The 24,171-nt window shown below is 39.2% G+C and overlaps 1 protein-coding gene across 1 annotated transcript; it reads right to left on the bottom strand.

Moving 5' to 3' along the window:
• Positions 1–1,841: 1,841 nt before the first annotated feature.
• On the bottom strand, positions 1,842–23,829 carry Ms4a13 (membrane spanning 4-domains A13). Its single transcript, XM_048360407.1, has 7 exons — positions 23,568–23,829; positions 19,060–19,175; positions 16,399–16,539; positions 12,928–12,984; positions 10,771–10,894; positions 7,713–7,808; positions 1,842–1,968 (listed from the first exon to the last, which is right to left on the bottom strand). Exons 2-7 carry the CDS (start codon positions 19,108–19,110, stop codon positions 1,964–1,966), a joined length of 474 nt encoding a protein of 157 aa, XP_048216364.1. The 5' UTR covers positions 19,111–19,175; positions 23,568–23,829; the 3' UTR covers positions 1,842–1,963.
• Between the last annotated feature and the right edge of the window lie 342 nt (positions 23,830–24,171).

The raw sequence follows: 24,171 nt of genomic DNA, 5'->3' as shown, positions 1-24,171 counted from the left end.
GCCACAGCTCCACTTTTGCCTTTTTTGGTAGTTTAATTGGAGATACGAATTTCCTAAACTTTTCTGCCCTGGCTGGCTTTGAATCACAACCCTTAGAGCCTAGCCTCCCGAGTAGCTGTGATGGCAGGCATGAACCACCAGTGTCTGGCCAAATTATCACAAACTTTCCCTTCTACTTGTACAAACTTATATGAACTGGTATAGCTGTAGTTGCTCTGGGGACATCCCACTGTCGCTCGAGCCAAACTAACTTGAGTTCAAGTCTTACCAGATACTCTGTAATCTTGTCCAAAATCATTGGCTCTTTCAAAGGCTGTTGTCTCAGCAGCGCAAAACATAACACAGAGACAACCACAATCTCCGTGAGGGGTGTCCTGCCTAGGGCCCCAAGACAAGTGGTGCGCAGTTGGAAGTTAAGAGCAAGAAGTGCGGTTACGCCCGCTCTCAGTGTGGCCCGCACTGGCCATGGATCCTGGTTTGATGGAAGGGCCAGGAGGGCGGGTGTGATCCTATGGATGTTACCTTTAGTTACAGCTCTTCTGCCAGGGGCGCGCGCTGGCTCTCTGCGCCCCTCTCCACCCCTCCTGCCATTCTGACGCTGCCGCTGGTGGAGGCCCGGAGCGAGGCTGTCTGAACGGAGCCACACGGATACCAGCACGGAGGGCCCAGGGCCGCCCCCGGACCTGCTGAGCCCAAGAGGGAGTCGGGGAGGACTGGGCTGGCAGAAGCGAGAGGACACGCACATCCTGTTGGTGACTGACTCCAGTCACAGGCTGATTTTCTGGTTGCCTCCGCAGAGGTTTGTCCCCACGCGCATCTCCGCTCTTCCCCGTCGCCTCTAATGAGGTAACAGCAAAAATTGATTTCTAATTCTCTCAAGCAAGCATACTGTGGAACCTGGGTACTTGGGGAAAACGTTGATCCTGCCTGCTCCTTATATTGTTTTTCTGTAACAACTATAATATATGCTTCCTGGGTTCAGACTAGTGTAGACTATAAAGTTTAAAATCTACTGTTGGAACCTGGCACCTGACTTGACAGTCATCTCCATGAGGCCCCGGCAGCAGGTAGAACTCTTGTAAGCAATTATTTTACTTGTTAAATTTTGTGATGTCCTGGGGCTTGAACTTGGGGTCTGGGAGCCGTCGCTGACCTTTCTCGCTCAAGGCTAGTGCTCTACCACTGGAGTCACAGCTTTGCTTCCGACCTTCTGGTGGTTATATGGAGGTAAGAGTTGCATGGATTTTGCTGCCCAGGCTGACTTTGAACTATGGTCCTCAGATCTCAGCATTCTGGACAGTTAGTTTGCTTTGAAAGTCAACAGAACAGGTGATCTAAACAATAATAAGTAGGTAGCATGTTGGGGGGTGGGCGGAGAATGAAGAGACACCAGAGACTTTCAGGATAGAGGAACTTTAATGAAGACAGGGTAAGACAAGGAACAATGAAGAGACTCCAATTGATGGCTGTTTGGATTCATACTTTGTTAAGGTAGAAGCTAGTTTAGGTAGAAGAACTCAGAATGTGAATGTTTCTTATTCATAGGGACATATAGTGTTAATGTTTTCTGTTAATTAGATGACATCCATCCTCCTTGTTTGTATAGCATGCACTAGATAGAATACAAATCTTTTTGCTTGTACAATAGGTCTTCAATGAAGAGTTGACAGCTACTGAGCCAAATGATTTCTTCATTGTAAATCTCATATCTTTTTAAATGGAAAAGCTTTTCCCATGGAACCTAGAAAAATAAGTGTGCAGAAATTTCCTGAACACTGAGGTGAAATATTGACTTGTGTATTTCCTTTTTTTTTTGCATGAACTCTGTGGGCTTTGTAGTAGTTTTGATAAACAGAAATATCACTAGCACCCACATCAGGCATCAGCACAAGTAGAATGTTTGTCAACTTTTCACAACGTTCTCTCCATTTCCTCTGACTCATCTCGAGTAGTAGCTTCATTTCTACTCTGGGGAAAGAATTAAACACATACAAATCAGGTTTCTTAACATCATTCAACAGAAAACACACACACATTGATGCTTACAAAATAAGACTTTGACATTTCCTTTGTTGTATTTATGTCTCAATTCCCACTTACACTTACTTGATATTTCTGGGAGGAGAGTGTGAAGAGGTTGATACTAGGTTTGAACTCTGGGCCTCCACGCTCACTTGGTGTTTTTGCTCAAGGCTGGCATTTTGCCACTTGAGCCATGCCTCCACATTTAGCTTTTTGGTGATTAATTGGAGGTAAGAGCCTCACAGACTTTCTTGCTTAGGCTGGCTTTGAACCACAATCCTCAGATCTCAGCCTCTTGAGGGGCTAGGATTACAGATATGAGCCACCAGTACTTTTTTTTTTTTTTTGGCCAGTCCTGGGCCTTGGACTCAGGGCCTGAGCACTGTCCCTGGCTTCTTTTTGCTCAAGGCTAGCACTCTGCCACTTGAGCCACAGCGCCACTTCTGGCCGTTTTCTGTATATGTGGTGCTAGGGAATCGAACCCAGGGCCTCATGTATACGAGGCAAGCACTCTTGCCACTAGGCCATATCCCCAGCCCCAAGCCACCAGTACTTTCTTAATTCCCTTGGGAACATTTGTAACATTTGGTACATGTCTTGATTTTCACAAAAAAATATTCACTGTATTTTTGAGCATAAACAATGGCAGTAGGTCAAAATTCCATCCTTTCCCTTGAGGTGTTAGTTTGAATTTAAGCTAATTGACATTTTTTCTTTCTAGCTTACCAACTGGCCTTGCATCCTGAACACTAGAGTACAATGTTCATTTTCCCTGGTTTCAAACTTCATATGAATGGAATAGAAATGCATTCTTTTCTGTCTGCCTTTTTATAGTTAACACTAAAAACAGTTCTCCCACATTTTTCAGTGCAGGCGTATGTCATTGCAATTATGATGTAAAATCTTACTACAGTAATTTGTCCTGATTTACTCACCTCTCAAATATTTGTGTTGTTTTCACCTTGGAATTATTAAACACTATTACATATTGTTGGTAGTGTATAAGGACTTAAATTACTGATAATAAAGTTGTAGATGTGGGAACCAAGTGAAAAGTATAAAGAGGCCCCCTTTTTGAGTCCCTAAAAATGGCAGGCCTAGCCAGAATAGTGGGCCTGGGGAAGGGAAAACTTAGGCTGGATAGCAGGGACATGTTCTGGTAAATGTCACCCAAGCCCTTATTGAAAACTAAACAATGGGAGAACAGGAAATGTGGTTTTTCTAACTAACCCGCTGCTTTTGCTTCTGTACTTAGCTGAATGGGTTCAATAGCTTTAATGTAATAACCACTCTGACTACTGACAAAATAGCTTCTTGCAAAGTTTCCAGAGTGTAATGGAATGTAATTATACTGATCTGGGGAGCATGGTAAAAATGGTTAAAACTTAAGTTGATAAATGATATTAGGTCAGCCTGACCGTAAAATTCTGCTTCTGGGAATGGCTTGCTTATCCTGTTTTTGACTTGCTTTGACTACCTGCATGTGGTACATGTCCACCTGCATGTGATCCTTGTGATTTTTGCCTTTAAAAACCTAACCCTACTGAGGTTCAGTGCTGTCCTTCACCATCCTGATGGAGGCGAGCAGACGCTGTGCACAGATAAAGACTCCTTGCCCGATTAAATGAGAGCTGGTGACTTCATTGTTGTGAGTCCTGGGTGACCAGGATACTACAATAGACATCTCAACTTCTTTTCAGATCTTAAGCTCCCGGGTAGTTAGGACTACAGGTGTGAGCCACCAGTACCCAGATTTTGAAGCTTTGTTCATTTCTACTCCCCACCTTCTTTTGTGGACTAGATTATTACTTCTGTATCATATTCTTGTTAATTTTTGTCTTTGGTCAGTTCAAATCTGGCATTGAGCCCTTTTAGTTTCTCTCTCTCTCTCTCTCTCTCTCTCTCTCTCTCTCTCTCTATATATATATATATATATATATTTTTTTTTTTACCAATCCTGGGGCTTGAACTCAGGGCCTGAGCACTGTCCCTGGATTCTTTTTGCTCAAGGCTAGCACTCTACCACTTAAGCCACAGTGCCACTTCTGGCTTTTTCCTATATATGTGGTGCTGAGAAATTGAACCCAGGGCTTCATGTTTGTGAGGCAAGCACTCTACCACTAGGCCACATTCCCAGACCTAGTTACTCTATTTTTAAACTCCAGGATTGCCACTTCATTTTAAAAATGATTTCCCCCTCTCTCTTTTTTTGGATAGTCTTTTTGGATGTCATTATTGTGATCCTTTCAACACATTTCTTTTAGTGTTTAAGAAATCTTTTCTTTTGTGTGTGTGAAGTCCAACATTTTCCCTTTTCTTCTACTAAGAGACCGTATTTCAAGTGCTCTTTTTAAAGGAATACTCTACTGTTAATTTTTTCAAAAATTTTGTTTAAAACTGGACATTTTAGATAACATTATTTTATCTTCACCAGAAGCAGTGGTTATTAGTATCTTTTCAGTGGATTGTCTCCATTAATTGCATAGTCTGTCTCCCTTCTGTCTCGGGCCTGTGGAATATGCACTGCCTTTGTCTTTATTTTGAAGTCTAGTTTCTCAGGCTTCTCTATTTAGTCAGCATAAGTACTTAGTCAATGGTTACTCAGAGGTTGTGCTTAAACACCTTACTGTCTGAACTGCATACCATAATACTCACATTTTAAGGTCCTAAACTTTAGTATCTCAGAATGTAACAATACTTGGATGTAAAGTATTCATAGCCCTAATGAAGTTATTACAAAATTGTTCTATCGAGCCTCAATTCAAAGCAATTATCACATATTTTGGGTACAGACAAGATATAGGGGAAAAGCTATATGAACACACAGGGCAAAGATAGCTATCTGAAAGCTGAGAGATCTCAGAAGAAACTAACCTTGGTAACACTTTAATCTTGAACTTCTAGCTTTTACAGAATCAGAAAATAAATTTTGCTGTCACAGTCTACAGCACTTTGTTCTGGTAGCACTAGCAAGTCCTTAAGTACCTTGGGTCAATGGGACTTCTATTCCTTCCCAGGTATCTGTGTAGCTTGAGAACCGTCATTGGTATGTCCTGCCTATCCCTTTCTCTTTCTCTCTCTCTTTCTTTCTTTCTTTCTTCTTTCTTTGTTTCTTCCTTTCTTTCCAGTCCTGGCCTTGAACTCAGTCAGGGCTTGAGCACTGTCCCTGGCTTCTTTTTGCTCAAGGCTAGCACTTCTGCCACTTGAGCCACAGTGCCACTTCTGGCTTTTTCTATATATATGGTACTGAGGAATTGAACCCAGGGTTTCATGCATGATAGGCAAGCACCCCTAAACCACATTCCCAGTTCCCTTTACTTTGATTTTTGTAAAGTTTCTTGTAAAGTATTATTACTATCATCATCATCATCATCATCATCATCATCATCATCATCATCATCATTTTTGTTGGTTGTGGGGCCTGGGCACTGTCCCTGAGCTCTTCAGCAAGAATAGTACTCTACCACTTGAGGCACAGCACCACTTCCCATTTTCTGGTGGTTAATTGGAGATAAGAGTCTCATGGACTTTCCTACCTGGGCTGGCTTTGAAATGCGGATCATCAGATCTCAGCCTTCTAAGTAGCTAGGATTACAGGCATAAGCCAACAGCGCCTGGCCTAAAATACTATTTTTACGTTGCTGTAAAAGCCGTTTATGAATATAATGCATCTTGATCAATGTCACCTTCTCAACATTCTCATCCATCTTTCTCAACTCACCTCTTCTTAATTTTGTAAGATATACACTGGAAATAAGTAGCTCATGAGGACTCTATGTAGTTTCCTGTGTGAATGCATACTTTTACACACACTTATACTTTCTAGATGATAGGGATAGAGTTTTATCAAGGCCCAAGGCCAATTCTAACATTATTATATCTCTTTAAATGTATGTGCATATATGTATTCATATTAGTATGCATACATGCATTTGTTCTCTGAAAATCTCTGCTGAGTTTCTGACTGTCAGTCAGCTTCTTGTCCCCAATCGTACTACAGTCATCTCACTAATGAGACTGGATAAGGTGATGTCACTGGCTCAGTTGGTATTATCTCAGGTATTATTTGACTCATCTTTTGGACTGCCATGACATCTCTGTAAAAAAAAACCCACACACATTTCTGGTAATGAAACTTTCTGTATTCAGCTTCAAGTAAAATTAGCTCTCAGGTAGCCATATTGCTGGTCTTGAGAGACTGATTACAGTTACATAAACTTCTACATAATTGAACTAAGAAGGTTGGAGGAATGGGAGCCAGCCCCAAGATAAGTTGTCAGAAATATAAAAAAAATTATTATGATGTGGTAGAGTTTTTTTAAATGCCTCTCACTTGTATGTATCAGTCAACTTCCAGAGTATTTTTTTTTTTCAGTTTTAGCATTATTTTTAAAGGGTATTTGCATTGTTCTTAGTCAACCATTCTAGATATGCTAGTCATTCCTTATGTTTCAAAAATCTTTTTTTCCCACCATCTTTATTTAGTATTTTGTCCTTCTGAGTTACTTCTATCCTTCCAGTTACTTCTGTCCTGCACAGAGTGGACTTCCTTAATCATACCAAGTAAGACAATCTTTTCCTTATTTCCTTACTGTCTTTACATAATGACATTTTCCAGTCTTGACATTATTATATTTATATAAACATATATAACTACATATATATGTGTGTGTATATATATATATATATATATATATATATATATATGTTTATTGGCTTTTTCCTTTCAATGAAAAGCAAACTCTCAGTTGAGGCACTGCCATCTTACTCATAGTTTTCTTTTTTTTTTTATTTATTTGCCAGTCCTGGGCCTTGAACTCAGGGCCTGAGCACTGTCTCTAGCTTCCTTTTTGCTCAAGGCTAGCACTCTGCCACTTGAGCCACAGTGGCACTTCTGGCCATTTTCTATATATGTGATGCTGGGAAATTGAACCCAGGGCTTCATGTATAGGAGGCAAGCACTCTTGCCACTAGGCCATATTGCCAGCCCCACTCATAGCTTTCTTAATGTAATGACAATAGGCCTTCCATATATACATGGGAAAGACTGAATGTTAGGTATTTTATTATTTTAAGCTTGTGAGCAAATAACCATTCTCAAAAACCATTGTGGAATATAAATTGTTATGGTGTTAGATGCTGTATTAGATGCAGTTAAACTTGATCTTGCAAATAAACTTCTATCACAGAAAAAGTAGTCTCTTGTATGTAAAGATATTTGTATTGAAATGTTCACTAAACCATTGTTTATAATCTAGAATAGACTAGAAACGAGGTGTTTATAATTTAGAATATGCTGTAAACAAAGCTAGATATTCTGTAGTAAGGGAACAATAAGTAATAAAACAGTTAAGTTACATTTTATAATGGGAAGCTATGTTATTGTAAAAAATGCATGTGGCAAAATGATTATGATCACACAATTAAAAAAACAGGAAACTTGTATCTAGGGTTTTAATAGGTGTGGATATATAAGTGTAACGAGCATTATATTAAGTTTTTATACTATAGTAAAATTTATATTTGTAAATTTTGTTTTCTATTTATAAAATAAGGGGAAAGGGGGAAGGAAATATTACATATACTTTATTTTTATCATTTCCAAACACATTGTACAGTGGACTTCACTTCCTTTTAGAGTATGCTTGTCAGAAATCAAGATCTCTTTATTTGATGGAGTAAACACTTACCAAATGTGAACAGAGGCAGATGGAGTATATAAGTGCAATAGCAAACTCCAATGGGTAGGAGATGAGTAAAATACGTGAAACTTCTCTCCCCAGTTTCTGTATTAAGAAATGGGGTAAAATCTTGTATTATGATCTTTTTTTTTTCTCAAATTTTTATTATCAAACTGACGTACAGAGAGGTTACAGTATCATACGTTGGGCATTGGATACATTTCTTGTACTGTTTGTTGCCTTGTCCCTCATGCCCCCCTCCCTCCCCCCCTTTCCCTCCCCCCCCAGGTGTTCAGTTCACTTACACCAAACAGTTTTGCAAGTATTGCTTTTGTAGTTATTTCTCTTTTTTTACCCTGTGTCTCTTGAATTTGGTATTCCCTTTGAATTTCCTACTTCCAATACCAGTAAACACGGTTTCCAATATACTCAGATAAGATTACAGAGATAGTGTAGGTACAAACATAGGAAGGTGATACAAAACATTATCAATAATAGAAACTACACATACACATAGGACGTTGAAAGTAGTTACAACTGTGATATATCACTTGTTTCCATAACATGGAGTTCATTTCAATTAGCATCATCTTATGTGTTTCTAAGGGTATAGCTATTGGGCCTTGTGATGCTCTGCTATGGCTTGCCTAAACCTGTACTAATTATTCCCAATAAGGGAGGCCATAGAGTCCATGTTTCTTTGGGTCTGGCTCACTTCACTTAGTATAACTTTTTCCAAGTCCTTCCATTTCCTTACAAATGGAACAATGTCATTCTTTCTGATAGAGGCATAAAATTCCATTGTGTAAATGTACCACATTTTCCTGATCCATTCATCTATGGAGGGGCATCTGGGTTGGTTCCAGCTTCTCGCTATGACAAATTGTGCTGCGATGAACATTGTTGTGCTGGTGGCATTACTGTGATTTTGTTTGTGGTCTTTTGGATAGATACCCAAAAGTGGGGCTGCTGGGTCATAGGGGGGAGTTCAATATTGAGCCTTCTGAGGAATCTCCATACTGCTTGCCAGAGTGGCTGAACCAGTTTACATTCCCACCAAAAATGAAGTAGGGTTCCCTTTTGGGCACATCCCCTCCAACAATTGTTATTATTAGTTTTCTTGATATATGACATTCTTGCTGGGGTGAGATGGAATCTCAATGTTGTTTTGATTTGCATTTCCTTTATGGCCAGTGATGTAGAGCATTTTTTCATATGTCTATTGGCCATTCTCATTTCCTCATCAGAGAAGTTTCTTTGTAAGTCTTTAGCCCACTTGATGAGGGGGCTATTGGTTCTTTGCAGTTTTGTTTTGGAAGAAGGTAATTTTTTTAATTCTGCATATATTTTAGAGATGAGGCCTTTGTCTGTTGAATGTCCGGTAAAGATCTTCTCCCAGTCTGTGGGCTTTCTGTTTATCTTGAGAGCTATGTCCTTTGCCGTGCAGAAGCTCTGGAGTTTGATGCAGTCCCATTTGTCCAACCTTTCTTTGATTTGTAGCCTTTCAGGGTCTTTGTTAAGGAAGTTCTGTCCTGTGCCAAGGAGCCCAAGTGTTTCTCCTAAACAATGAGATAAATTCTTTTCTCTTATAAACTCCTAGCCTAGCCTCAGTTGTGTGGTTATACCCATAGGAAATGAGCTAATATAGCCTCCCTTCCCATTTTCTATTCCTGAAGTTAGGATTGAGGAATTCTATACTGAATCCTCAGGAAAATTTTGTTGTGATTTATGGAAAAGTATAATCACATTTCTTTAAATCATTCATTATACACAATCTGTTTCTGGGGCATCATTGTACTTTCTATTATTGTCTTCCTGTCTGCTGGGCTTTAATTTTTCTGTTGGTCCTGGGGCTTGAACTCACAACCTGGGTGCTGTCTCTTAGCTTCTTTCTCTCAAGCCTAGAATTCTACCACTTTAGCCACAGCTCTGCTTCTGGCTTTTGCTGAGTAGTTTACTGGAGATAAGAATCTCACAGACTTTGTTGCCCAAGCTGGATTCAAACCATGATCCTCAGATCTCTACCTCCCAAGTAGCTAGGATTATAGGCAGGAGCCGTTAGCGCCCAGCTCCTCTAGGCTTCTTGTCTCTATCCTTGGTGTCTTTCCACTGATAGACTTTTGGGCAACATATTAAAGGGAACAAGAGTGTCTAGAAGGAGGATCAGGAAGTTTGTCCCTTACCTTTAATAACACTTCTATTTGTTGTTTTATCTTTACCCATTTTGTTCTGCTGTTCATACCAAGGGGTACTCTATTCCAATCTCCACTCACATCAATGGGAGATTTTTCTTTATTTTGAGACAGGATCTTACTATGTAGCCCAGACTAGCCTAGAACTTGCAGTGTTGCCCATGCTGATCTTCACCTTATGATCTTGCAACCTCAGCTTCCTGAGTGCTAGGATTTCAGGCATATACAGCCATGCTTAGCTTAAGTGGAGATTAAAAAAATAAGCCTTGGTAAGTCTTTTGCAGCATTAATATTTGGTAATTCTGAAATTAAAGGCAACAAAACTAAAATAAATCTATTGTATTCCCAGCAAAGACAATCTCCTTTAATGGAGAATCTGATCATAATCTGAGTAACATTTTTAAGACAGTGATTTGATATTCAATGAAATGGAAGCAAGACAGATTTATGTGTGTGTGTGTGTGTGTGTGTGTGTGTGTATACATAAATACACACACAAAATAACTAAGTTACCAAAGATGCTGTTGTGAAAGCTGTATGTTAGATCAGATGACTAGGTATTCACAATTTGAACTGGCCATAGAAGAATTCTTTTGTTTATTTTGAAAATGGTTCTATGTTCTAGGATTGTACTTTAGTTACATTAAGGGAATCATCAATGAGTCTGTGTCTAATGCATAGATATTTCTCATTGAGGTCTTTGTATTTTGTTGTTTTGGGCAAGTCAAGAATTCAGACTTATTTTTGAACACTTTAAACTTGGAGCTGTCTGCTAAATCAAAGAATTTTTAGTGGAACAATAAAGATTTCTCCTTAACTTTTTCAAAACCAAGTTAAAAACAATCTGGTAATTATGAGGTTTTTATAGTGGTCACTTACCGCTTGTCCAAAATTCCGGTATGACACAGAGTGAAAATTTATCAACTCAATTATGGTCAGAGTTGCTGCAATAATTGAAATAATTACACAGAGAATGTTCGTGGACAAAGAACAAATTATCTGAAAAGTAGAAAAAGGGTAAATGTGTTTTATTTAGAATGAACACTTTGATTAGTTGCTTTTGCTAAAATTAGTCATTTAGTTAAAACTCAGTTTGAGTTTGTGAAGCTTTTAGAAGTGTTTGCATGCTTACTATTCATGTAAAATACTTTTTTGATTTGCTTGAAAACCAACTACTTGAAAGGAATCACTAAAAGATCATCAGGCTCAGAAGCATTTATCTTTGAACTTCACTAGCTCAAAAAATCCTATATTTTATAATCTTGTGAGACAGCTGTAAAAAAAGCTTAAGGGATTTCTATGAAAAGATTAAAAGAAGAGAATGATGGGCAGAAATGACTACTTGTAGAAATAAAATCAATCTGAGGACTAGGAACATGGCTTAGTGGTAGAGTGCTTGCCTTGCATGCATAAAGGCCTGGGTTCGATTCCTCAGCATTGCATAAACAGAAAAATCTGGAAGTGGCACTGTGGCTCAAATGGTAGAGTATGAGCATTGAGCAAAAAGAAGCCAGGGACAGTGCCCAGGCCCTGAGTCCAAGTCCCAAGACTAGAAAACAAAAAACAAAAAACAAAAAACAAAAAGAAAAATCAAATTTGACTATTGGGTTCTCATTAACTAGGAAAATGTCTTAGTATCATTAAGCAGACATTAGGTTTGTAAATTTCAAAAATAATAAGATCAGACTAATTTCTAATTTTTTTTCCTGGTTCTGGGGTTTGAACTCAGGACCTTGGTGTTGTCTCTGAGCTTTATGTGCACATGGTTAGTGTTCTACCACTTGAGCCATGGTGCTGTTTCTGGCTTTTTGGTGGTTAATTGGAGGTAAGTCTCACATTCCTGCACTGGGTTGGCTTCAAACTGATTCTCAGGTGTGAGCCACCAGTGCCTGGCTCTAAGATATCTTTGTAAAATTCAGGAAAAAAATTCTTTTCTGGATCTTTCTAACTATGTCACAGCTAGATCTTTCAGGACGAGTCCCTTTGCTAAAAGATGTGGTTCTGGTCCTCAAACTTGATAGTCCAGACAATAAAGTTTTACAGCATTCCAATATTTGTACCTAGAGGCATTAACATTATTTTCTAAATACAATATTCCTACAATGTTAAAATATATCACATCAAAACAAAACAAAAGAGCACTTAGATTTAGAAGCTTTATCTGGGGGCCTGGGCTCATGACTATAATCCTCGCTGCTCAGGAGGCAGAAATTAGAACTCTGGTTGGAGGCAATCAGGCAAAAATATTTGTAGGACTCCGCCTCAACAGTTATAGTGAGGAATGGTGGTATACGCCTGTTAGCCTACCATTTCAGGAGGCTAAGATGGAAAGGACAGCAGTTCCAGGCTACTTTCAGGCAAATCAGTTTGTGAGGCTTCATCTTAACAGAAAAGGCTGGGCATGGTGGCATGCATCTGTCACTCCAGCCACACAGGAAGCATAGATGGCAGGGTTTGATCTAAGCTGGGCAAGGCCAAAAGTGAGAACTTACCTCAAGGGGCTGGGAATGTGGCCTAGTTGCAAGAGTGCTTGCCTCGTATACATGAGGCCCTGGGTTCGATTCCTCAGCACCACATATACAGAAAATGGCCAGAAGTGGCGCTTGGCTCAAGTGGTAGAGTCCTAGCCTTGAGCAAAAAAGAAGCCAGGGACAGTGCTCAGGCCCTGAGTTCACGGCCTAGTACTGGCCAAAAAAAAAAAAAAAAAAAGAGAACTTACCTCAAAAATGAGCAGAGCACAAAGTGCTTAGAGGCAAAATGCAAGCTGTAGAATATCTGCCTAGAAAGTGTGAAGTGGAGTTGAAATCTCAGTACTGCCCAAAGAGTATTAGAAGTTTTTATTCAATAATCATGTTTTAGCTACTATGGCATGTTTTTCTACCTTAATTTACATGATCTTAGACTTTCATTTCTTTCATTTATGTTACAGGGAGAGTTGATATCTTCATTGTTTACAAATGTCTTCTCATTAAAAGCAATTATTTAGCTTTGTGACACATCATTTCTAGAGATGTTCCAAACAGTTAACTTACCCAAGTCTCAGTTGGATGCTTTACTGATTTTATTATGAAGGCTCCTCCTATGATAAACTGGAGAGAAAAACATTTATAAAAATTCAGATAATTCTTGCAAACTTATCATGTATTTTTAAACAACTCTTCCTTCTAAACCAAATAGTTTTAGGAAACTAACAGTAATAAAAAAAAGTTTAGTAGAAGAAATCAGGACAAATTCCCATCTTAAAGTAGTTATGTAATTAAAAGGCAATGGTTAAAACAGTACAATCATGAACAACTTAAATATGTAAGGAACAGTGGAAGAATTCAGTGGTATATGCTAAGTGATGTACCTAAGTGTATACAGATAGCATAAAGCCTAGCTCACTTACATGTGATTGACACTTCACTTATTAATTCAATTGATGATTACATCTAATAATTGTTCCTAATGAGATGATGTCATTGATTATGAGGATATAGTGTACATAACCAAAGTGGCCTGCGAGTCTATTTAGAATTGTACCTATACTAAATATGCCTCTGAACCAAGAGACTATAGCCATTACTAAGGTAATGGTTGCTATTCACAAGTGGGGGGATCTTTGTTTTTTCCCTCCTCAAGAAAAGAGGTTCGGTTATTTTATGTCAGAAAGCCTATTTTCTAAAAAGCAAAAATGTTGCCATACTGTCTGAAACAGAACCACACAATTCCTGAAATATTGTCTTACAAGATTAAGTGGTTTTGACAAGGGTAGACTTTTGGAAAAACACCATACAAATTCTGTAAGGATAACTTTTAACTCTACACATTTTGCACTTGATTCTTTCATGAAAGCTGATGTCTCTAAGAAGGTAGACAGTGAAATGGGAACCAGTTTTGTAAATTCTGGAGTGCTAAGTAAATTATCAAGTCATTTGTTTTAAGAAATGCCTTCCAAATTTTAACTAAAATAAGCAGTTTTTCACTGGGTTACATTTGAAAATTTGTATAACTTAAAGGACTTACGTACGTATACTATTTTTATAACATGGACAGTTAAACGCTAAGGGATAAACATCATTTATCTGAGTTTTGCCTGAAAATTCATTATTTTTCTTTTTTAAAGTTAATACTTAAGACATTTATGAGTCAGTACGATTTATCATTGAGCTTATACACCTCTTATCAATCATGTATTGTTCATCTTGATTTTGCCTTAAAAGTAATATTTTGTGTGCCAGTTCTGGGGCTTGAACTCAGGGCCTGGGCACTGTCCCTGAAAATTTTTTCTCTCTCAATGCTAGTGCTGTATTGTGAGAGGCACAGCTCTCCTTCAAGCTCTCTGATGGTTACTGTAGATAAGACAGGCTTTCCTGCCCAGGCTGGCTTCAAACAGGGATCCTCAGATCTTAGTATCCTGATCCTCTAGGATTACAGGTGTGAACCACGAGTGCCTGGCTTGAAAAGTAAATATATTTATTCTCATTTTTCTCATCGCAATCTTTTGACACTTTTGAGTTAGTGCCTGGAAAAAGCCAGCAAAAAGATGAAAGATCACTTATTAAAAGGGTCACCGAAGTAAACAGTGATTGGACACTTGTCATCGTAAATGTTGATTGCTTCATTTCTTATGCCCCTCACACCACCTTTTTCCATGTGTGGGGGTAAAGTGGTTCCTTTTCTACTTTAGTGATTTCCCACCATTCTTTTTCTCTAGGTTTGCAGCAAGTTTTATCAAATTTTCTTACTCACTATCACTCATGAAGTCATCTGTTGATCCCTCATTCACTTCTCTCCAGATTATTTACATTTTTGTCTCTTTGACTGACACTCTCTGACACCATTTAATTCTCAGTGAGGTGCTTTGAATTTTGCTCCAATTTTTCTTAGCCAGTCATTCCCATATTCACTTTCTTGTTATAACTAAAAATCTCAATTTCCTGTACACACCTTCATCACTACCTGCTATGTTTCTAACTCATGTGCTCTAGTATTAACACTTTAACAAGTCTTTGGCTATCCTCATCTATCTATTATTCTGAGGTTCTTAACTTCCTGTTAATATTTTCTGTCCACCGCTTAAATTTGAAAGCAAGCCATTGCAAACACTCTTTCTTATCCTTTCCAACTCCTAGTCACCATTGCATGGCTGAACAAAAATCACGATTAAATTTAGCATTCTTCCTACTGCATGCCTGCACCTGTGCTGCTGCACACACCCAACCTTCTCTCTAGACAATCATGTACCTAAACCTTCAGAGAGTCTTTTAATGCTATATAAAAATCAAACTTCTCTTCCATAATCCTCTCATTTTTTCCCTAGGTGACTATTGCACTTTCTCTTCTCTCTACAGCCAAACTTGCCCATCCCTACTTTCAGCTTATTATACCTTGCTTCCTGATTAACTGAGTTAGTTGAGACTATGAGATGCAAGCAGTCACAAGCTCCTAAGTGCCATCAAAGCCTACTCTTCCTCCTTCTCTTTCTTGGCCTTTTTATAATCCACCCTGATACTGTTTGCACTAATGTGCATTCTTCTCACAGGATTTCCTGTGAATCAGCATGCTCCGTGGCCCTCTGGGCCTCTGCCCATCAGATGTGTACTCTACAACTCCCAAGCATCTCCAGACATTATCAAATGTTTTCTGAGAGGTAACATTATCTCTAGTGTTGGCGATAACCACGAAAACTCATCATCTCATCTTGCCTACACAGATACATAGTCCCAGCACTCTCCCTATTCATCTCATACATTTTCTTTCTACTGGCTCTTTCCACTCAACAATACATAATTGAAACACATTTCCCCAGCTATTACTTCATTTTTCCTAAGTTCTTTTGGCCTAAATTTCTCTAGCTACCACCCAAACTCTCTATTCTATAATAGTAAAACTGATTCAAGGAGGAGCTGTCTGTTTTTGCTATCTTTTTTCTTAGACTTCTTACACTGATGGAAATCAGGCTTTTGTTTCATTATTCTACTGAAACTACTTGTCATGTTTACATTGGTTACTATGTTGCTAAACCCATAAGTCAATAATCATCCTCATCTTGTTTGACAAACCAACCGAAAATGATAGAGCTGATCTTTTATTTCTTGTAACTCTTTCTTCTCTTGACTTCTAAGATGCCATAATTAAGTTTTCTTTCTACCCAATGGCTGGCTATCTAGAAACAACACAGGAATGGGGGTAATGGCAAATGAAAAATGAAAGCACTGGCTAATTTTGCAAATAGGCTAAGGTGATTTAACCTAAACCTTTTCTTTGGAATATCTAAGGATTGTTGCTCTTCTGGTTATCATTGTGTATTTAGACCTCTATTCATATTGTTTGTAATAACATTTGTAAATGAATGGTGTTCAATGCATATTTCTTGAGAAAAGAATTTGACATTGAACAAACCATTGCAACACTTAGTTACATGAATCTTTGAAAACATTGCTTATAAACTGTCTCTTACTTTCTCTTAGTGATATATTATTTAGTGAAAGACTAAATCAATGAAAGTATATTATACTCACAAAGACTCCCCATAAAGCACACCCTGTTTTGTAAGTTAAAGGCTCGTATGTCCCAAAGAATCCTTTAAGTTGTCCCATATACAAAACCAGTAGGAAATACCACATAAAAACATGAAAGATACCAATCATAATCTGGATAGCCTGGAAAAAGAGAATTAAAAATTACACTGAAAAAATTATACTGAAGCAACGTAATTTTAAACACAATTATTAAAAGTCTTTACAGAAGGCAAAAGTAAAATACTCTTGCACTTAGTGCCATGTATTTCCTGGATGCCCTCACCAGGAAGGAACTGAGGATTCCCCAACAGGATTCAGCCATACTGGGAGTAACAGAATGTTCAGTCATAGTTGCCTGGCCACTCCCTCCATGATATGGTTAGCAGTTTGACCATATCATAGCTGCTCCTGTGACTAGCAAGTGATGATAGGAAGGGAATCTACTGAGTACCTGACAGAAAATGTTTCTAGTCTACTTGGTTGCAGGAAGCAATATATTCAACATTTTCTTGTACATTAGTAATTAACTAAGGGTGAATAATCATTTGATTCTTACAAAGGGATATTTTTTCCCTTCAAAGAATACTTGGTATGGATTTTTTTTTTATAAGCATGCTAAAATGAGGTACAATATAATACAACAATAAAATGAATATCAGGGTAGACTTGTATGGATGAAAAGAGATTAGGGAAGGGGATATAATTAATTTTAATCTAAGAATTGTTATCTCAGTAAATACATTTAATAAATACATACTAAAGTGATTTCTAATTTTTAGGTAAACTCATACTTTATATTCTGAATCAGTTTTAATGACTCTTTAAAATGAAAGTCTTTATAGGTTATTTTAATTTTCATATAAACTTTAACAGGAAGCTATTTCTTTTTTTTTTTTTTTAAAGAATCTAGCTCTTTGCAAAGCAAGTCTATAAATCACCTCAATGTAGTAGGCCAATATTTAAAAAATCATTAAGTACTCTTATATATCAGGTTATGAGTAGGATATGACTTGATCAGTGTCACCCCTTTATTATTCTCTCCCATTTCCTCCTCATCCCTACCCTCAGTTATGTAGCTCAATTTTTATATCATATACATTGGATATAATGACTACATTTGGCCTGCCCTGCCTCCCTACATATATGTGCCTTTCATGGTTTCCCCGACTACATGTTTCCCCATCCTGGTATTCATTTTGTAACTGGCTAATTTAGACACCTATTTCTGTACACTTGGTATTTAAAGGCTTCCCTCTGCATGAAATCTGCTGGGGTGATACCATTTGGATTTGATACTTTGGATTTGATCCTCCAGTAGACTGCAAAATCTTTCAAAGTCTAAACTTTGGTTTTCTCATTTGCCTATAACCAGCCTCTAATATGTTGCCCAGCATGGATCAGACACTGGTGAATACCTCCTGCACCAGAACACTAGCATTGCTGGACATGGTAGCTCAAGCCTGTAATCCTAGCAACTGGAGACAGAGGTGCAGGGATTACACTAAGAGGCCAGCCTGGGCATAAAAGTTGGCAAGACTCCATTTCAACCATGGCTGTGTATGTGCCCGTTATCCTGGCTACGAGGGAAGCACAGTGGCTGGGCGCAGTGTACATCCTGGCTTCTCGTCCCCAGAGACATGCTCCCCTATGGGAGGGTCGCAGCCTAGGCCATTCTGGGTATGCAGTGAGATCCTATCTCAAAACAGGAAGGTACAAAAAGGGGCTGGAGGCATGGCTCAAATGTCAAAGCACCTGACAGCAAGCATAAAGCCCAAGTTCAAGCTCTAGTGCTGTCCTTCAAGAATATTAATTGCCATGAAGTATACTGTGGCCATCAACAGTATTAATTCCACATGCGTTTCCTGGCTTTTAAAAGGGGTGGAATTGGAAAATAATACCCTTTTCCATGGCTAGATGGTGCTCTCTACAAAACTGTAATATTCAAGTAACCAAAGCTTATAGGGAACGGTGCCAGTGTGTGAAGGATAGAACAGATTTTCGTAGTGCAAATGGGTCTTAATCCAGTGAATGGTTTCCATGAGGTCCAACTGCAAAAAAGGAGTGCAAAGGACTGCCGTACTCACACAATTCTGAGAGAATTCACAGCTGTCATTCTGACCAAGGAGCTAAGAGCTCCTCTAAGCAGTCTGGAGACTGCTGACAATTAAGTACACAAGTTTAAATACCACACAGTATGTAAATTGAGAGAAATCCCAGGGCAGTGGAAGGGTTTTCTCCCCTTCCATTGTGAAGGTGGATGATACCCATAACCCCTTGAGGCTTAGAAAGAGAACTGAAAAGTATCGGACTTTGCAGGCTTAAAACCTAATGGAAATACATGGTTATTCTGCTACACAGACATAGTAAATTGGTTAAAAGATCAAGGGTAGGTCTCTCTATAACTTACACACACACACACACACACACACACACACAATGCTTTTACTATTACCCTGTGTGTACTAATCTCTTCAGGATATTTCTTTTAAAGCACATATTTATGTATAAGGGGACATAAGTCAAAACTTGTAGAAAAAAAGGAGTATGTTTTAAAATTGCTTTTTGACTACAAATCAGCCTCTTTTCAGATGTAAAAATACCCATTTTAAAGCTGAGTTGATAGTCTTAAATTTAGTCGGCCATAAGAGGAGTCTTACTTACCCCTAAAACAAGACTATCTGCTGTAGAGATTTTTGAGTTCTTACATCCCATACTACCGGCATTTCCTCTAGTTGATTTTTCTTCTAACCTCTGGTGATATTTTTATTAGCAAACTTCTACAAAACAATATAAACATATATGCATGATTTTTCTCAGAAGTAAAGTTAAACTTTTTTATTTGACAACAACCTTCATGAAGCAATAGTTTTCTTCTTTTAGTGGCTTTATTCTTTGAGGGATCAGCTTATAGCTATTTTGATTATCAACGTCAGTAACTGAAAAGAAAAAAAACCCCAGTGTATTACAGATACTTCTTGGTAGTTAGCAATGTCTCTAGACAGTAAGGTGTAAAGGACAACTAGAGAATAAGATTCGAGAATTTTTAGTAAGGCTTTCAACAATTCACTTGCAATTTATAATCAACTCAATTCATAGTGTTGTGTTTGGAATTTTGAATGACCACATTTAAAGATGTCAAAAATGTGGGTGGAAGGGTGTTTTCCTCCTGACACATTTCTGCTACCTAGTTCTTTTTTCTTTTTGATTTTACTTGTATTATCTTTAAGCAGTTATACAAAGGGGTTGCCATTTAACAGAACAATCTGTGAGTACAATATATTTTTCTATATTAAAAATAACACTTTATTTCATTAACTTGTAAAAGTTGTGTCTATTATCCTAAATAGTGCTTTTGTTTTACCTGTTATTATCTTTCTTTCTAGTGTGTTTAGATTATCATTCATAGTTTTATTAAGCTAAAACTTAGGCTAATAATTATACCCTCGGTGGAACTGTATTCTTTCATAGACCTGATATTCTGGAGGTGGTTTTGACAAAATGACATTGTGTGCTTAAAATGGAAAGATGTGAATATTTTAATGAATCTTCAATTTCTAAGATTTATGTTTTCAACGTCTCTTAATGGCATGAGAGCTAATAATAGCAAAAGGGAGCAGACAAGTAAGCTTTACAGATTCACACACCATCTTTGAGAAAAAACTAAGACACTATTTAGACTTATAGACAGCCAAGTTTAATTACTATGATGACTAAATAAATAATTCATAGAACTATAGAATTCATGTAGGATAATAATAAAAAGAATATAAAGGCACTTCTAGATTGCTATTATTGGTTACTTTTCAGGGCACAGGGCAGTAAAAGTAAGTCCTTTTGTGTATACAGTTAAATTCCTTTCACATCTGTAGTTTAACAGTGGAAGCACTAGGAACTGACTTGGGAAATAAAATGTTTTCCATCACTAGAATCTCTATTAGCTCCTCACCAAAACCACTCTAAGTGAAGTAGTCATAAAATACTGACAAAATAAAAAGCATGTATTCATGTATCTAAAATCCTCAAATTAGTTCTTGGAAGGAAGAAGTACTGGAGTACATCCACTCAATAACTGGTGGGAGTTCTTTCTGAAAACACTCCTTTTCTTCTTTTCCTTTATTTCTTGTTGATTTGTGTGTGTGTGTGTGTGTGTGTGTGTGTGTGTGTGTGTTTGGACAGTCTTGGGGCTTGGACTCAGGGCCTGAGCACTGTCCCTGGCTTCTTTTTGCTCAAGGCTAGCACTCTGCCATGTGAACCACAGTGCCACTTCTGGCCGTTTTCTGTATATGTGGTGCTGGGGAATCGAACCCAGGGCTTCATGTAAACGAGGCAAGCGCTCTTGCCACTAGGCCATATTCCCAACCCTTTCTTGTTGTTTTGAAATAGGGTATTGCTATGTCCATACTCTCCTTGAACTCTCCATCTTGCCTCAGCCTCCCAGTGCTGGGATGGCAGGTATGTATTTCACACCTGGATTAAAAGTATATTCTGCATTTGGCTACTTTGAAACAAAATTAAGCATTTGTAATCACGAAGAAATAATCAAAAACTTTTTATGCTGGTACTTGGGCTTGAACTCAGAGCATGGGTGCTATTCCTTAGCTATTTTGCTGAAGGTTGGCACTCTAGCATTTGGGTTACAGCTCCACTTCTAGCTTTTGGTGGCTATTTGGAGATAAGAGTCTCATGGACTTTTCCTTCTGGTCTGGCTTTGAATTGTGATCCTCAAATCTCAGTGTCCTGAGTAGCTTGGGTTACAAGCCTAGCAAATCCTTTGTTTTTGTGGTGATCCAATCACTAATCCGAGGTACAACAAATTTCCTAGTCATAGTCTTTTTTTTTTTGGCCAGTCCTGGGGCTTGGACTCAGGGCCTGAGCACTGTCCCTGGCTTCTTCCCGCTCAAGGCTAGCACTCTGCCACTTGAGCCACAGCGCCGCTTCTGGCCGTTTTCTGTATATGTGGTGCTGGGGAATCGAACCTAGGGCCTCGTGTATCCGAGGCAGGCACTCTTGCTATATCCCCAGCCCTAGTCATAGTCTTAACCTACTGTCATCCTCTCAACTTTAAATAGAAATCCTGGAACAGGCATAGCGTTCATGGCTGTCATTTACCTTTACCTTCTTTAAGCAGAGATGCAAACAATGCCTGTCTCCAGATAAAAGTAAAATAAACAGAAAAATACTTTTAAAAATTAAAATTAGGGGGAAGAACAAAGGCCAAATGCTAGTGGCTCATGCATATAATCCTAGCTACTCAGAAGACTGAGATTTAAGAATCACATTTCAACTAACAATAACAATTGTTGGAGGGGATGTGGCCAAAAGGGAACCCTACTTCATTGTTGGTGGGAATGTAAACTGGTTCAGCCACTCTGGCAAGCAGTATGGAGATTCCTCAGAAGGCTAAATATAGAACTTCCCTATGACCCAGCAGCCCACTTTTGGGTATTTATCCAAAAGACCACAAACAAAATCACAGTAATGCCACCAGCACAACAATGTTCATCGCAGTGCAATTTGTCATAGCTAGAATCTGGAACCAACCCAGATGCCCCTCAGTAGACGAATGGATCAGGAAAATGTGGTACATATACACAATGGAATTTTATGCCTCTATCAGAAAGAATGACATTGCCCCATTTGTAAGGAAATGGAAGGACTTGGAAAAAATTATACTAAGTGAAATGAGCCAGACCCAAAGAAACATGGACTCTATGGTCTCCCTTATTGGGAATAATTAGCACAGGTTTAGGCAAGTCACAGCAGAGGATCACAAGAGCCCAATAGCTATACCCTTATGAGCACATAAGATGATGCTAAGTGAAATGAACTCCATGTTATGGAAACGATCGTTATATCACAGTTGTAACTACTTTCAACATCCCATGTGTATCTGTAGCTTCTATTATTGATGATGTTCTTGTATCACCTTCCTGTGGTTGTACCTACACTATCTCTGTAATCTTATCTGAGTATATTCGAAACCATGTATACTGGTATTAGAAGTAGGAAATTGAAAGGGAATACCAAAATCGAGAGACACAGGGTAAAGAAAGACAAGCAACTACAAAAGCAATACTTGCAAAACTGTTTGGTGTAAGTGAACTGAACACCTCATGGGGGGAAAGGGAAAGGGGGAGGAGGAGAGGGGAATGAGGGAGGAGGTAACAAACAGTACAAGAAATGTATCCAATGTCACATTTCAAAGTCAGCTAGGATTGTTCTCCATTTAACTAGTAAGATTCTAGTTCTCCACAGAAATGGAGATGTGGCTCAAGTGGCAGAGTGCTAGCCTTGAAAAGCCTCGTGCACAAGTGCAAGTCCCTGAGTTTAAGAACTAGTGGAGCATGCACATGTACAAGTTTTCCAGTAGGTATATAACCCCCTTCATGAACTGTTCTCCTGCCCACTTTGCCAACTTCACCCTGGCTACTGCCATGTTTCATCCTAACAGCTCCAATAGCACTACCTTCTTTTGAAGCCCTGCCGGTTGAAACTCTGCTTATTTTACTATTGTTTCCCCCCTAATTCCTAAGTGTCTCCTAGCTTTTAATTTTCAAGACAGGCTCCTAAATTAACATTGATTGAGCTCCTGGAGGAATCCAGTTCCTTATATTCAGGGACAATACTGTGGTACTGTACTGACCACACATACACATGAGCCCCCTCCTTTTAATTTTACTTCTGATTAGTGTTTTCATGACTTCTTCATTTTGGGGTCACTTTGGTGGGTTCTGATAGGAGATTCTAGAGGTGATACCTATTTTACTTCCGGAGTCACCTTATGGTGATTCCAGGTGAAAACAAATGCATCCATAGAATACAGAGACTCCATGTTTGATAAAATCAAGAGTGATTGCGTCACGAGCAAGTGACTGAATCTACAGAACCAGCTATTTGGTGGTGGGTGGGTGGGGTGGGAGAGGGGAAATCATTTGAGCTTGGAGTTTGCGACCAGCTGGGGCAATGTAGTGAGAAACCGCAGATCTAGAATGAACAACAGTTGTGGATGGGTGAGTCCCACTCTGTGGGGAGAGGGAGGGAGGGGATGAGAGATGGTGATGGTGTGTGTGTGTGTGTGTGTGTGTGTGTGTCCCATAGTGTCTTGTGTCTACACCCCTTCATAGTTCCTGACACTTCAGGGAAGCACAGCGCGGCCATTATGCCATTACCTTGCATTTTACTGGTTCAAAGTCCCACAGATTGACTTTGCTCTCTTGGTCTGGCTCCAGCTGAGGCCTACTGGGCCCGGGATGTTCTTCCAGCATCCAGTCCAGGCTCTCACCCCAGAGCCTGGATGAAGAGGCAAATACCTGCCAATGGCACCCTTAGTGCCAGTTCCTCAGACCCCACTGCGTGGCCATCACAGGGGAGCCTGGAGTCCAGCACCCAGCCGGTCCTCAGGCTCCTCACGCAGCGCACCGAGGGTTCCCAACGGCAGCAGGGTGGTCCTACTGCGCCTGCGCCTGCACGCACGCAGCACGCCATAAGGGCACAATAGAGGGAGTGCGCATGCACGGGAAGATTCACGAGAGTTCGCAGAGGTCCTAATGTGCCAGTGCACGCACGCACGCACGCAAGGGCAGGGTTGAGGGAGTGCGCATGCACGGGAAGGTTCACGTGACTACAAGTCACGTGCTTTGGCAGCCTGGTCAACTACTGGTTTGGAGTTGGAAGAAATGGCTTTGCTTCATCTGGGTTCTAAAACGGAGCCGTTTCTGGCATGCGTATCTACATGGCTGCCACCAGGAGACCAGGGCTTTCGCCTTTCCTGTG

The sequence above is a fragment of the Perognathus longimembris genome, chromosome 13 (genome assembly GCF_023159225.1).
Source record: "Perognathus longimembris pacificus isolate PPM17 chromosome 13, ASM2315922v1, whole genome shotgun sequence".
NCBI classification, from domain to species: domain Eukaryota; kingdom Metazoa; phylum Chordata; class Mammalia; order Rodentia; family Heteromyidae; genus Perognathus; species Perognathus longimembris.
Note: the sequence above shows the minus strand (reverse complement) of the source record. Positions and strands in the feature narration are given on the sequence as shown.